Raw genomic sequence first — 16,110 nt, forward strand, 5'->3', positions numbered from 1 at the left:
AGTGCTCCCCTCCTCCCGCAGCCATGGAGTCCCCCACCAAGGAGATCGAAGAATTTGAGAGCAACTCCCTGAAATACCTCCAACCCGAGCAGATCGAGAAGATCTGGCTGCGGCTCCGAGGGCTGTGAGTATGCCGCCTTTCGGGGCGCTGCTGCCCCGCCCCCAGCCCAGGAACCCCCCATCTGCCCCCTTGGGCATCAGTCACCCGCCGGCGGCACCCCCATCCCTGCCTGGGGCCGCTACGTCAGGGGCCCCGGGGAGAAAAGTTTGGGGACACCATTAGTGGGGGCTTCTTTGTAGGCTGCCCAGCAAAGCCCAACCCCCCACCTCCGAAGCCAAAGAAGCCCCCCACCGCATTCCAAGCCATAGCCCACTGGGAGCCGTCGTGGGGCCTGGGCCACCCCCCCCCCCCATCCCATTTGAATTCTGAATTTAGCAGAAGCTTTGCTGGCAGCAAAACTGCTTATTGGGAAGGACTATTGGGGGAAGTGTGGGCGCCTGAAAGAGGAGGAACCTGGGTGAGGGGGTCCCAGCAGGGGGCTAGGCTTTCCCAGTTCCCCTTGGCTGTTCTCTGGGAAGGGGGGAGCAGATTTAGTGTGTGTGTGTGTGTGTGTGTGGATAAGGTGACCATGAATTAATTCGACCTCCCGTGGGGAAGCATTTTGTAAACACTGACCTGGTCCCCAGGATCCGGACACTGGACAGATAACTTTCAACTCAGCTCCTTACTTTCGGTCCCGAGTTAGCTGAGAGACGCTCTCTGTCCCTGGCACTGGAGCTGGCTGGCTTCTCTTCTGGCTTCTCTTGTGATGCCCTCAGCGTCCTGGAACACAGAATGTGCTCAGAGAAACCACATCCAGGCCACAACTTCTGTAAAAGGACGGCCACTCCAAGTGAGACTCGTAAATGCCAAGGCTCAGGAGGAGAGTCGGGGCCTGGGTGGGGGGTACTTCCCCTAAGCAACAGGTCAGCAGGGCCTTCTCGGCAGTGGATGCCTTCTGGGAGCGCTGAGGGGTGGCCAGTATACATCAAAGATAGGACTTAGACCTAGATTTTCTTGGCTTCAAGCCCAGGTCTCTCCCTACTGAGGCCGTACTATCTTTCTTAGAAAGAAATACTCTTGGGCAGCTAGGTGGTGCAGTGGATAGAGCACCAGCCCTGGAGGCAGGGGGACCTGAGTTCAAATATGACCTCAGACACTTAATAATCACCTAGCTGGGTGGCCTTGAGCAAGTCACTTAACTCCATTGTATTGCAAAAACAAAGAAAGAAAGGAAGGAAGGAAAGAAAGAAAGAGAGAAAGACCCTTTAGCAAATTGATTCAGGGAGCCATTTCCTCATCAACATTTTTGGTATCTGTGCAGAACTGATTTTAGAAGAGGCTTCTGTAATTTTTCATTGCTCTTCTGAGGATCAGAGATTTAGAGCTAGAAGAGACAAAGAAACTGAGGCATTCATTTCATTCATTTCACAACCAGAAAGCCTTTGAGCCAAGGTTGTACATGACCATCGGGCTGAGTTGCCCACCCTGCCAAGGGTGATATTCCTCTCCATCCCTCCTACTTTTGGAGAAACTCCCTCATCCAAATCAGTGAGCCCACTGGGGAATGAGTCTCAGTTTTCCTTGAGAAGGCATACTGGAACTTTCTGTGGAAATGGATTTCGGTGCTGTCCACCAGCACCCCCAGTCCTTTGCCCAGCATCATCCAGGACACTGTTGACTTGGGCTCCTTGTGTGGATTCAAATGGAACCTCAATCCTTCATCTATCTACCCTTCTCGGGCTTCTGTCATAGCCCAGTTGAGTTGGCTGTCCTTGGTAATAAGCTTTCCTGTTAAATGATAATTGCGTAGCTACTGTTTAGTTTAGTTCTGTCTCGCCAAGGAGGAATCTCCTGCAGGTCACTTTGTGGTTTTAGAATAGATCTGATTCCATATATCTGTTGTTCTCCATTCTATGTAGGGTCTTGTCTATTGGAAGCATTTGGGGCTTTCCATGTGCTTCTCACTCTTGCTCCCTCTGGGACACCTGATATGTAGAGAAAACATGACGGGTGAATGCTTTGGGTTAAGATCACATAGAACATAATCATTCTTCTAATCACTCTCCTGACCTTTACTATCTCTCTGCTGCTACTACTAGTGATGAGGCAGCCGCATTAGTAGTGCAGTGGCTAGAAAGACAGCCTTGGAGCTGGGGGAAGACTTGGGCTGGCAAGACTGGCTTCCCCAAGGCACTTCACCTCTTCAAGTTCTCAGAGGCTTTTAAGTTGCAGAGACGGTGCAGTATTGAGATTTGTATGGGTCTGGGAGTTCTTCACAGAGATGCCATCTTAGAGCCAGTGCAATCCCTCACCACCCCCATCTCCTCAGAGGGTAAATCCAGATATGCTCATAGGAGAGGAAGGCACAGGAAGGAGAGAGCTGCCTCTGGAACTGGGAAGGTCTAGGGACTGTAGACCTATGGGCTATGATGGCTGGCTGGTTTTGCTGGACCTAGGACAGTCAGTGAAGCGCAGTTGCAAATCTGTAAGTCTTTGGTGACTGATTAGTTGCTAATTAGCATTGGCGGAGGGAATTTTCACACTGGGTATTGCTCATATTGAGGAAATCAGAGGGTTTAGTCCTTTCATGTGTAGGTACACACACACACACACACAGATGCATGCATATAGAAATCTATAAAATGACTTCTCTTGCCCCTATCCTTTCTCTGTCTCTGTTTCTCTTTTCATTTCTTTCTCTCTGGATCTCTCTCTCTCTCTGGATCTCTCTCTCTCCTTTCTGTCTCTGTATTTGTCTGTTCTCTTTGACTCTACTTCTCTCTGTATTTCCATCTGTATCTCTCTCTTCATTTCTCTGTCTGTCTGTCTGTCTCTGTGTGTCTGTCTCTCGCTCTCTCTGTGTGTCTGTCTCTCGCTCTCTCTGTGACTGTTTCATATGTACACACATGCGTAGCTATCTATGTATCTGTCTCTGAACTGGACAAACGTCTCGTCTCTGCAGGCTCAAACGGCCACCCAGCCTCCTGCTCTATTAGGCCAAATTAGAGTACACCAGGATAAGGCCTAATGGAGCTATAATGGTCTGGCAGGTCAGAAAATTGCCCAGCTGTGAATTAAGCAATAAATCATTGCTAGTGAGCTATTGCTTAGCTCTGTCCAGGGACTTCTTGGGGAAGTCATGTGTAGGATGGACGGACCGCCTGTAGCCATGTTTCTCTCATGGAGCCCAAGTCTTGGCAGAGTTATGATCATGAATGTTATTACTCTGGCCCAAAGTGCTCCACCCCCCCCCCCCCCACTGGTTAGTTTTATTTTTACCTCTGAAGAGAAGGGCTGTTGTGATTATTTGGTTGTCAAGTTCCCTGATTGGAGTGGGTGGGAAATTTTAAGCCCTGTCCCATGGAGTCTGCATGACTCTAGGCAAGTCCCATAGATTCTATAGGCTTCAGGCTGCTTTTTGTGTGACTCTGTCACAGAATATGAGTTGATCCGCATTGTAGAGGATGTTCTCCTATTGGCCTAGAACATGGTCCTTCCCCAGGATTGGGGATGGAGGAAAGAGTTGCCTGCTCTGCCCTACTGGAAGGTTCCAGCCCCCTCAAAGGACCCTCTTTCCAAAGGACTGAAGGGAGGAAACCAAACAGAAGCTTGTTCATTCTTCTAAGCTCCAAATGAAATAATATTTGTAAAACACCCACCATGGACATTTAATAAATGCTTATTCCCTTCCCCCAAGACCAATTTAAAATTAGTGGCAGCTAGCATGTCTGGGTGGACCTTGCTGGTTTTATGGCCATCATCCCAGGGAAGGAAGTGGACTCTTGTTTCTTCCTAGTGCTTTCCATGCAGAGAAGCCCTAATTCATCTGTATCTCCATGTAGAGGTAGGAGCACAAACATGGTGGGCTTCCATCCTGAGTTAGCTGATATGTGACAACATACATCAACACATCTGTCCAGAATATCCCCATGAGAGAATGAGGCGGTGGGAATTTTTAGCTCCAGTTCACATATGTGGACTCAGAGGCACAAACAGAGATAATTAATATGATTTGCTAATTACAGCTGACATTTCCAGAGAACTTGATGGTTTCATGAGAACTTTGCAGACACCATCTTAATTGATCCTTGTTAGGTTTTTGTGAGGGAGGGGGCTGCAATTATTATCTTAACTTTATGATGGAGAAACTGAGGCAAAGAGAGGTTTAAGTGTTTTCCCTAAAAATCTCCTAGCTAATTGAAGTTCAGTGCTGGGATTTGAAATCAAATCACCTGGGTTCTCTTGGCACTACCCCCACCTCAACTTTGAATGATAGGATATTGAGGTTGGGAAGTACCTGAGGAATCAGCACATTCCTGACCAAGTATCCTCTCTCTAATAGGGCCGACAGCAAATGGAGGAATGAATAAGTGAATATATAACAAGAGTCTTCCAGCCTTGAGGAAGAGAGAAGTCTTTACCTCCTGAGGTTGATCAATCTACTTCTGGGTGACTCTGATTATGATCTTTAAGTCAGAATCTTCATCCTTACAGTTGCTTCTCCAGAAACAAACACCCACAGGAGACTGACACATTTGGAGGGAGCCATCAAGCATTCCCAAGCCTTCTCTTCTCTAGGCTCCTTAGTCACATCACCTGAACCTGTTCCATCCTTGTCCTTTCCAAACCTAAAGGCTTGTGGTCTGACCAGGGCAGAGAATAAAGGACCATCACCCGATTCATAGTTGGGATATCTTTAAGGAAGATTAGAATAGTGTTAGTTTGTGTGTGTGTGTGTGTGTGTGTGTGTGTGTGTGTGTGTGTGTGTTGTATTCCAATAACGCTGTTCGCTAAACTTCCCATAACTTTTTCAGAGGATGATTGTTCAGTACCAGTTTGGTACTGATGAGTACATGACAGACTGTGGGAACTTTGGCTAAGTCCCTCTACTCCTCTGAGCCTCTGTTTCCTCATTTGTTCAATGAAGAGGTTAAGTTAGATGGTATTAGAACCCTTCCAACCTTGACCTGGATGGAGGGAAATTCATCATGACTTTGAACTTATGGGGAACAGTGAAATACCCTTTTATTTTCTCTTTTCTTAACTTTTTCTTTAGTAGGGAAGCAATTGACATTAAATGACTTGATCAGGGTCACACTTTAAAAGTATCTGAGGTGGAATTTGAACCCAGGTCCTCCTGATTCCAGGCCTGGTGCTCTCTCCGCTGCACCACCCAAATACCCAAATTTTAACTCTCTACGAACCATTTTCTGTTTGTTTATGTTGTCCTTTCCCATACCAATATAATTCTCCTTGGAAAAGAAAACAGAGGTAAGGCAGTAGTCGAGAAGTTTTCCTTTTCATAACCATCTTCTTTTCTACCCTAAAGTATGATCTTGACCCTTGTTTAGTCTCCTCTTCTCCCTGGTATTCTGGACTACTTTGGCTGGCTTTGGCATCTATTGACAGCTTCAGCTCTTTTAATTTTTGACAATCCTTACATTAGCCTGGTAGGCCTTGGTGCAGCCCTTGGCATCCACACCCATCTCTTCCGATGTTCCCCCTCCCCCTTTCCTTCTATATTTCTGATTTGTTTTGGGGTTTTAAGTGTCTTTCTCAAGTGCTTCCCATCCTGACTGGGTTCACTTCCCATGAAGGAGGTCATTGGTTTCTACCAAGTCCCAGATTTGGAAGGCATGGCAAACTGTTCCTAGCTTTTCTCCCCTGTTCTCTCCCAAAATATAAAAAGGGAGCAATAACTTGTCCTTGAGGTTCCATCATTTCCATCTTGGATATGGATTCTTTGTTGGTGAGAATCAAGTCTAAAATAGCAGTTCCTCTTTTTGCTTCCTGGTCCTGTTGGAGAATGAGGAAGCTAATAACAAACTTTGGGTTTAACTTTCAATATTAACCCATAGGTTTCTTTATTTGGAATGTGAGCTTCTTTACTTTAGCCATCAGAGGCACTTCATGTTTATTGAGTGAGTGATCAGTTGTGAATTGCTGGGATGGATCTCTCTTCTTCCCCTTCTAGGCCTCTATAGCATCTTTCTCTCTCAAAAAATTTGATGAATGTCTCATGTTGGGTAAAAAACAATCCCTCTTTGTGACTGTCCTAAGGCAGGTGGTAGTTGTCAGATTGCTATTTACAAATTCAAAGATCATTGGGTAGTTTACAAAAATAAATCAGCAAGCATTTATTAAGCACCTACTGTTTTCCAGGCACTACGGTAGGCTACAGAATCAAAGAAATGAAGCAATTTTTGTCCTCAGGGAGCTTGTAGACCAACAAGGGAAACAATATTGATTAGATAGAAAGTATATTCAGGTAAATACAATGATATGTTGTGGGGCTGCAACAAGTCAGGAAAGGCCTAATGTGAGAGGTGGTCCTGGAGCAGAGCTTTGAAGAAAGCTAGGGATTCTAAAGTAGAAGTGAAGATGGAGTAAACCAAATGCAGAGAGAGTGAAAGCAAAGGTCTGGAGACAGGAGATGAGCTTTTGTGACTAAGGAATTTCAAGAAAATCTGTTAGGCTGCCCATTGAGTGATTGAAAAGGACCATTGAACCTCTTCAGGCCTCAGAAGCACATTGGAAATGGGAACCAGAGCACAAAATGAATTCTGACCTGAACTGGAAGTGTGAACCTACAGGTTTGATTGCCCTCACTCACTTGGTCTTTGTTATTTTCCAGTTAGGGAGACAATCCCCATCACTGGGCTGTGACCAAGCTGAGCCAACCTTTTCCTTTCCTCTCTGACACCACCTAGCACTCATTGTTTCTTGGAGAATGAAAGTGAGATGGAGATCTCAAAGTGACTTTAGTGATCTCATCTAGTCAAAACTCATTTTTCAGCAACAGAGGCCCTGAGAGATGTGTTATTGTCTGTTCAAGGTCAAAGAAGTCGTCATTCCCAGATCTGGGCACCTTCAGAGCATTAATATTTGCAAAGTGTTTAAGAGCTACTAACAGTTGGCATTTATGTAATGCTTCAAGTTTTGCAAAGTGATTTGCAAATCTTATTTCGAATTATCCTAACAACAATCCGAGGGAGTAGGTCCTAGTATTATTCCCATTTCACAGAAGAAGAAAACTGAGATCAAAGTCAGTAAGTAACAGATCCAATTTGAACTCAGGTCTTCCTGACTTGAAGTTTTAGTAATATTTCTCTGAGATCAAAAGAATAAAAACAGAGTTGTCACCAATAGATGGGGTCCCATGAGCAATTGGCATAACATACTCTGAAACAATCAGCATGAAAGATGACAGCAATAAACTTTTAAGAAAATAATTCAGTCTGTGTGTGTGTGTGTGTGTGTGTGTGCGCACGCACGCACATGCACTTGGAGGGGGCCAGGGAACATAAGTCTTATTCAGGGGAAAAACCCTTAGATCCTAAGCCCCCCCAATAGAGGGAGCAGAGAGTACCTGAGGTGGGAACAAGCTCACTGAGGAAGCATGCAGTCTGGCAGCCTCCCATTTTAATGAATTATTCTTGCTAAAGAAGTGCAAACTAATTTCAGTCAGTTTATAGCTGCTGAAGGACTATAAGAGCTGTTACCGCCCTTTAAGTTACCTTATCCTAGCTACTGCCATGAGGAAATGTCATGTTTCTGAGGTTTCTTTTCCTAAGAAAAACATTTTTTTTTGGCCATCTTTTGTTTTTGCATCACCTTCTTTCCTATTATCTCCTCCTAGAAAGTTATTCTTGGGTGGCTAGGTGGTGCAGTGGATAGAGCACGGGCCCTGGAGTCTGGAGTACCTGAGTTCAAATCCGACCTCAGACACTTAATAATGACCTAGCTGTGTGGCCTTGGGCAAGCCACTTAACCCCATTGCCTTGCAAAAACTTTAAAAAAAAGAAAGTTATTCTTTATAATAAATAATAAAACAATACAGAGAACAAAATACATCTGGAAATATAGACACATCAAAAAAATCCTGATGTTCTATGTGGCATTTTTCCATTGTCTTCCCCCATTCTCTGTAAAGGAGTGGGGAAAGAATCCTTCTCTCATCTTTTTTTTTTGGGGGGGGGGAGCAACCTTGATCATTATCATTTCACATTCAGTTTTTTATGTTTCTTTTTGTGAACATGTAATATTCACAAGAGTATATATACATACACACACACATATATATATATATATATATATATATATATATATATATATATATATATATATATACACATACACACACAATGTTTCAGGGATTTCAAAACACTGGACTTAGGGCATCTTATTTGATCTTCACAGTACCCCGGCAAGTGGGGGCTCTTATTAATCGAATTTTTCAAATAAGGAAACTGAGTCCAAGATAGGTAAAATCACTTGCTTAAGGAAGGTCAAACAGCTAAGATCAGAGACAAGATCTTCCTGATTTGAAGTCTGGTGTTTTGCCTAATTTGTCTCCTAGAACAACTTTGTAATGATCATAAATAATAATAGCAGCCAACATTTCTCTAAGTCATATGATATGCAAGACACTGAGTAAAGAGCTTTCCAAATGTTATCTCATTAGATCCTCACAGCAGTTCTGGGGGGTAGGTTATTTATTCCCATTATGTAGAAGAGGAGATGGAGGTAGAGGGGTTCAAATCAACTGCCTAAGGTCACACAACTAGGTTGTGTCAGAGGCTGTATTTAAACTTGGGTTTCCCTGGTCTTAAGTCTAGTTCTCTTCTGTACTCCATCCCCAGCTGTCCCTTGTTGTCATTTCATATGCTGTTTTCTAGGATCCACTTTTGTCACTTTGCATCAGTTCATATAGTTCTTATCAGGCTTCTCCGTTTTCATCATATTCATTGCCTCATAACCACTGATTTTTCTTACATCGGACTATCCATAGCAAGCTGGAATTTTTACTCATTTAGTGGTGTTTCATTCCCCCCAAAACTTTTTTAGCCTGATGAAATGATTTTCTTCTCAGTATTTTTCCATACTCAGAGGGTTATCTTGCTTACTTCAGCTGGGGAAAAAACCTGGAGAAATATTTTTAGAGACCTTCCTTGGATCTTGACTTTGCTAGGAAATGTGTACCTTTGTTCATTGTCCAGTGGAAGATGTGAATATATCCTTTCTATATGACTGGGAGAGGGAGGGACCATGGCTACATAGGATCAGAGCTATAAGGGACCTTTCAGACATTCAATCTACCTTTCCTTACCCCCTCTGCCCCATTTTTTTTTTCTGGATATAGGACAAAACAACTGAGGAATGTTTTTTTTTAATCCTGGATTTTTCTTGCTTCCAATCTGCCATGTAATTCCTGATGCCATAAAGGGGCTTCAAATCTGTTTCCAAACTCTCAGTTTCTGTGGATCCCTGCCAGCCCTGAATCATTCAGCTCCATGACGTCCTAATGGATCGAGAGAGCTGCTTGCGTCAAGCTCAATTATGCTTGGCTTTTATTACTACTACATTTATCCTTATCAAGGGTGTCATTTATTTATTCCTCCCATGCAGCCACCAGGGAGCTCAGAATAATGTTGTTTTACTTTATGTAGATCAAAATGCTTATTGTGCATTAGTTAAATTCTCCTTATATATGGTGGTGGTTAATCTCCAAGGTTCCCCCAGAGCAGGGGCTCTTCCTTGTCTCTTTGTGTCCCCTAAGCTTAGCATAGTGCTTGGAGATCCTTAAAGGTTTCTGTGATTTAAGAATATCTCCAAGGATTAGACCCATGTTTTTGCATCAATAGACACACCTGGTCCTTCCAGGGTTAATAAGCATGATATACTACAATAGGTATTGAAAACCTCAATTCTCTATCACTTATCAAGATTTAGAGCTTGAGAGAAGTTAGAAGTCACTTGTCTCACTTTACAAATGAGAAAATATAAACCTAGAGCTGTTGTGACTTACTCTAGATTTTTCTTTTTCCTTTTCTCTTGCCAGGCAATAGGGTTAAGTGACTTGGCCAAGGTCAACACAGCTATGTCATTATTATTAAGTGTCTGAGGTTAGATTTGAACTCAGGTTCTCCTAGCTCCTGTTCTATCCTCTGTGACACCTAGCTGCCCCAAGGAATGAATTTTTCTAGGAGACTCTCATTGGAAAACTTCAACATAGTTAACTGCCATTTTATTTTTTTTTCCTCCTCATTCTTTCAACTAATTTTGGTTAGAAAACAATTCTGTTTTTTGGGCTTTCGTTATCAAGTTCCATTTTTCTATTTCTAACTTCTCTGACCCAGGGAATAGTATTTTTTTTCTTCCTCAATTTCCCTAATCAGAAAATGGAGGGGAATTAATGTAGTTCTCAAGTAAATATATTAAGTATAGCTTGTTAATGTTATTCCAGCAGCCTTTTATTAAGTCTGTTGGTATTACTCAAATGTCTCCTGGCAAAAGTTAGTTAAGTGCATAGCAACAGATGATGAAGTTAAGAAAAATACAGAGTTCCTAAAAAGAACTCAGTTTTTTTTAAAGAAGGTCTGTTGCTTGCTGTTTTGAACAGTTACACATCTAGTTTGCTTCAATTCAGGAAAACTTCATTCTAGGCACTGTGGTATGCAGAGACTTAATGACCTCTATGGGTCCCACCAGCTGAAGGTCTATAATCTAAGTGACCTGGGACTGGAGCTGGATTACTAAAGTGACATTGTCCGTTCTACTGAAAGGCTACAATCGATGATATTAGGAGGAAGGGGAAGAGAAGTAACAACCAGGGTACACAGGAAGGCTTCCCTTTGGAACTGAGCCTTGATGGAAGCCAATCATTCTAAAGAGGTGGCAGGGTGGAAGACAGTACATTGAGACATGGGGTGTACAAAGGCTTGGAGATGTAGGATAGAAAGCACCAAGTGGGGAAGTGGGACTGAATATTAATTACATGAAGGGAAGGATTATGAAAATATCTTGGAAAGGTAGTCTGGAACCAGATTGGGGACCATGGAAATACGCATAACCTCAGATACTTAATGATTACCTGTGTGACCTTGGGCAAGTCACTTAACCCCACTACTTTGCCAAAACCATAAAAAATTTTAAAAAAGATTAAATTATAGTAAGCAGAGTTTGAGTATTGAAAGTATTTTACTCTGTTCTTAGGCCTTCCAAATTGAAAATTCTATATTGTTTATCATGAAAGATAATTCTTCACTAGTTTAATTCATATCTGCCTTGGCCATTAAAAAAACTATTATTTTTATAATCAGTTTTAATTACTACATTTTAGGAAGTAAGTACTGTTAAGCTTGAAAATGTCTACAGTAGAGCCTCTATGATAGTGAAGACTTCTGTTCAAGCTATAGGATTAGAGACTAGATCTGAGAGTTAAGAGAAATCTCAGATGAGGAAATTCCATTTTCCAGTTCAGGTTACCTTTTTCTCCAGTTGGAAGCTTGATAGAATTAAATACTGAGAATTAAGTAAGTTAGTCAGGGTGTCACAGGTAGGATTTGAATTCAAGACTTCTTCACTTCAAGTTCCACTATTACTATACCCATTTACTCTTACACATTGCCTATCTAGTCCAAGTCATTTGAGGATTAATTAAGTCAGGGTTTTTTAAAAATCAGTTTTATATTATGAACTCCTTTGGGAGCTGGAAAAACCTGTGGATTTACTTCTCAGATTCATCTTTTTAAATAGTTATGATAAAACGAATTGCCAAATTTTAGTTAGTGGTTAATGAATATAAAGATGTGAAAATTTTTTTTCCCATCCAAGTTCACACACTCCCTGAAATCTATTCTTGGATCAGATTAAAAATTCATGAATTAAAGGAAAAGTTGAAGGAAATGGGGATGTTTACATGTCTAGGAAGATATGAAGGGGAAACGATAGTTTCTTCCTAACTCTAAAATTTTGGGATTGTTTAAATTATTTGAAAAGACAACACATGGGAAAAGAAAAAGTTTTATTCTGTTTGACTCCAGAGGGTAGAACCAAAACCAATGTTAGCCTCAAAGATGAATTTTTAAGTCTGATGGTCAGGAAAAAAATACAAAACTTCCCAACTGTGAGCATTATTGAAAAGTGAGTTGGGCTATCTGAGGAGAGAGTGTGTTTCCCTGCACTGGAGGTCTCCAAGCCAAGCCTTGGAGATATCTACTTGTCAAGTATTTTGCAGAGAGCATCCTTATTCAAGGATAGGTTGGTTTAGATGACCTGTGAGATGCTTTTCAATGCTGTGATTCTATGACTCTTAGAATGACAGTTCTCTGAAAACAGAAAAGGTGGCTGGACCCAAGGTAGGATATTCGAGACCTGTGCATAGTAAGGGAAGGCTCAACACACACACACACACACACACACTCACTCTCATACTCTCTTAAATTAAGCATCTCACTGACATGTAACAATGACTAAGGAGAATTCATTCAAACTCTCAAATAAGTACACTTGACAATAACAGTTTAAACATGACTCAAATTAATTAATGGATTTGTGAATTGTGTTTTTCCTAACTTTGGACCCAAAGTACCAAAATGTTAAGTTCCATTTATATAATGCTCTAAGTACCTTTTCCAAAGTGCTTGTGGGGTAGCCAGAAATTAGCCACTACATAATGATTTCTATATTTGGCAATGCAATTTAAGAAATGGACAAAAAAGTACTTTCTAATGCATATAAGACTCAGCTTCATCTTTAGATGTGAATTATGCTTCAATATTTATTTAGGCAATGGAATATTTTGGATACTATCACTACATACATGTGGGAATCCCTTTTTTCCATAATTCCCCTATTTTTTCTTGATATTGGAATTTCCTTTGAGTTTTTCATACCCAAATAAGGACTAAACCTGATAATGTAAATATTCCTGGGACTGTCATAGTCACACCATCATGGAACCCTAACCACTTACAAATCCACCAGTCTATTGTTTCCTCTAATTGTTCTCCAGTTTTTATCCTTGGCCCCATGACTGGTCTGCCAGCAGACAGCTGGTATGACTCAGAAGTCTCTTGATTGATCTGGCTTCTCGCCCAAACTCAAGACCCAGGCTCTGAGCTTCAATTCTTCAATTATTGTGCAGGCAAGTCCACACTGTAACCTACCCAGCTCCAATTTGATGGTAAAACCTGCTCTTTCCCCATAACAACATGATAATCAACAATTCCTGCCACCAGTCAGCTCATTATTCCTTCCAGTGCTTAGATGGGAAATTTACCAATGGTACTAGTGACATTTGTAGAGTTGTTTTGAAAACAAAGAAATCACAAAAGGACTGCAAAAATTGTCCAAATACAAGACTGCTGCTTAAGTGAATACTTTGTCTTTTATAGGCACTCAGAATGGCCAAGAACCCCTGTGATTGGCATCCGTGGAGAGAAATCCCCACAATGTTAAGATCTTATATTCTTCAGAATATTATTAACTTTGCTGAATTGACTATCGATATTGTCAAATAATGACTCAATAAGTGTTATTATTAAATGTACGCTATATGTCAGGACCTGGGGATAAAGAGACAAAAATGAAATAGTCCTTATGTTCAGAAAGCTTATTGATTTATAGGGACAAGTATTGTCTCAAAGAATCCAAGCATACCAACTGGACAATCCAGAGATTTCTATCTGGATTTGCAATACATTTTAAAATTTCCATTCAAGTTGGAGTTGTATGGTAGATACTCAGAATGCTTCAACACACATGAAGAAGCCATGTGAACATCATTTGCCTTAGGAGGAAGATCAGGAAAAGCCTGTTGTCCAGGCCTCAGTATTGTACCACACTTTTGTGTTGCTCCTTTTCTTTGGGGTGAGATGGACAGAACTGATTTTTATGGAGAAAACTTTGCTGAAGTCTCTCCTTTCCATGCCTAATGGTTAGAAATTTCATGACTTCCCAGAATTAAGGGGAGAAAGGAGGAGTTCTGGCTTAAAAATTCTTTCCTGGGATATTAGCAAACTTAGAATGGGATGAGGTAGAGCCTCAGGCAACCTTTGGCTTTGAATCTATGAGAGCTTTCTTGATTGTTTGTCTTCTCATCTCCCAATTTGCATTAGTTTTATTCCTAAAATTTGACTTTCCCCTTAAGAGATGAAGCTTGGTATAACTGGGTTTGATTTCTGCCTTAGATTTTCCATACTTGGGTAACACTGGGGCAAAGTCACTTCACTCCTTGAGCCTCAGTTTCCTTTGTGGTTAAATGAAGATAAAAATAGAATCTACCTTAGAGGGCTGCTGTGAGGTTTAAATGAGATAGTTGACATTTATGCAATTTTAAGACATTCAGAACATGTTTTCACATGTGTGCATCCACACAAATACCCACCATGATTGAGACTAAACAACATATTTTCTTTTTTTCCCTTTTTTTCTTTTTCTTTCAATCACATTTAAAAAATAGTTTTTAACATTCATTTTTGGTATGATTTTTGAGTTCCACATGTTTTGCCCTCCCTCCTTTCCCTTCCCTTTAATAGCTAGTAATCTTATATAGGTTATATGTGTACAAGTATGTTAAACACTATATTTTCAAATTCTAATATGGAATATACTAGGAAACAAAAAGAGGGCTTGACTCCATTCCTTTCTTTGAAATCCAAAAAATATCTTCCCAAAGGGTCACAGCAAGATTGTTAGACCAGAAAATACAGTTTGCCTGAATCTGAGGGACTTGCTATGCTAAGGAACATTTGGGGATCTGGTTGGAAGTCAACTCACTCATTCTGACCAGAAGATCTTTTTTTTTTAAACAATCTGCCAAGAATGTGTAGGCAGTATCATGTTTTCCCAGCTTTTGCACTGTCAAACATTTATCTTTGCCAATATCAATATAGCCTTTTGTTTTTGTCACACATGTGCACATTTGGAGGGCTATTAAGAGACTGATTATACCTATCATTGTCCTGGAGCAAAAGATGGAGGATTGTAGGAACTCAGAGTGTGGTGGAACTGAAAAGCTCAGCTAATCCAATCCGTTCCTGAACTTTTCAAAGCTGTGGAAGGATCCTTAGATCTGGTTTCAAAGCTTGATGTTTATTGCCTTTGTGATTTTGAGCAAATCATTTAATTTCTCTGAACCTCAGTTTCCTCATCTGTTAAATAGTCAAATAGTTTCATCAGCTCTACATCCTTGATCCTAAGTCACAATCTTCCTGGGCATCTGTTTCCTTATCTGTAGAATGAGGGGACTGGACTAGATAGTCCCTTCAAACTTCAAATCTCTGGTTACAGCAACAAGAATTCTTCCCTCAGCTTCCATAACAAGTATATTGTATGTCACAGGCTGGAACTGCCTGGGGTCTGGAGCTCAGTTGTTTGGATAGAAGTGTTAATGAGACCAAGGTCACCAATAAAGGGCTCACGTGGTCCAGCTACTATCCCTCAGAGCCATGTCCAAGGGCTGTAACTTCTGTCCTAAGCTGGCTGCCTTTCAGAAAGAACATGGGTCTATTATTCATCTTCATCATCATTGTGTTACTGTTATTTCACAAGAGGGACCAGGTGAGAGAGCAGCTCATAGGATCACAGATGGTTTAAAACAAATATATCCCCATTACTGTAAACAACATCTCAAAGCATATTCTGTTCTGTTAGGGGACTTCTCTTGGACACCAAGGACAGCACATTGCATGAAAAGTGATTAGAAGGAAGAAGCTAAGTCAAGAGTATTTATTCCAGAACTGAGATGTTAGCTGGACTCCTCTCTATGCCATTCTCTCTCCCACTCCCCACCTCTTCTCAAGCCACCTTCCCCCCATCCTTTCACCTGGTCTCCTCTTTTACCAAGAAAATAGAGGTCATTGGTGGTGAGCATCTTCTTCCCTTCTCTGCATCTTACAAACCCCTGACATCACCTCTTTCCCCATCTTCTCTTTTACTTGTCTCTGATGGTCTTTCTCCATGCCGCCATCTTTTCCCTTCTCCTCCATCTGATCCCCTTCCCCCCAATCTCTAATCTCCACTATCTTGTTATCCACTAGTTCCTTTGCTGCTGCCTACAGACATACCTAAGACTTTCCATCCTAAAATAGCCTCATTAGCTCCCACCATCCCTGCAAGCCATCATCTTATTTCTCTCTGCTAAATTCCACTCCTATAATCTCTTCACTCTCTTCTAAACCCTTTTCAGGTGAGATTCTAACCTTCTTGTCCAACTGATCCTACTCTTCCAAAATTATCAAAGAAATGGGCCCCGATTGGCTAATATTCCATTACATAAAATA

At 41.4% G+C, this 16,110-nt stretch overlaps 1 protein-coding gene and 2 long non-coding RNA genes across 11 annotated transcripts in view; 2 read left to right on the forward strand and 1 right to left on the reverse strand.

Annotated features, from left to right (window-relative positions):
* The window catches only part of PDE1C (phosphodiesterase 1C), a 436,829-nt gene that overhangs the window by 184,111 nt on the left and 236,608 nt on the right, over positions 1-16,110 (forward strand). For 2 of the 8 annotated variants that reach the window (XM_074198961.1, XM_074198960.1), the window contains exon 2: positions 22-124. The exons of the other annotated variants lie outside the window; for them this stretch is intronic. In XM_074198961.1, coding sequence (XP_074055062.1) covers positions 24-124 — 101 coding nt within the window. In that variant the 5' untranslated portion in view covers positions 22-23. The remainder of the gene's footprint in view (positions 1-21; positions 125-16,110) is intronic. 8 annotated transcript variants of the gene reach the window in all.
* LOC141496410 (uncharacterized) overlaps positions 1-16,110 on the reverse strand; it is a 43,670-nt gene that overhangs the window by 26,142 nt on the left and 1,418 nt on the right. For both annotated transcript variants that reach the window (XR_012471060.1, XR_012471061.1), the window contains exon 2: positions 677-2,028. This is a non-coding gene — a long non-coding RNA (uncharacterized LOC141496410). The remainder of the gene's footprint in view (positions 1-676; positions 2,029-16,110) is intronic.
* LOC141496411 (uncharacterized) lies at positions 431-4,721 on the forward strand. Its single transcript, XR_012471062.1, has 2 exons — positions 431-893; positions 4,386-4,721. It is a non-coding gene; the product is annotated as an uncharacterized LOC141496411 (long non-coding RNA).

The sequence above is a fragment of the Macrotis lagotis genome, chromosome 8, assembly GCF_037893015.1.
Source record: "Macrotis lagotis isolate mMagLag1 chromosome 8, bilby.v1.9.chrom.fasta, whole genome shotgun sequence".
Taxonomy (NCBI): domain Eukaryota; kingdom Metazoa; phylum Chordata; class Mammalia; order Peramelemorphia; family Peramelidae; genus Macrotis; species Macrotis lagotis.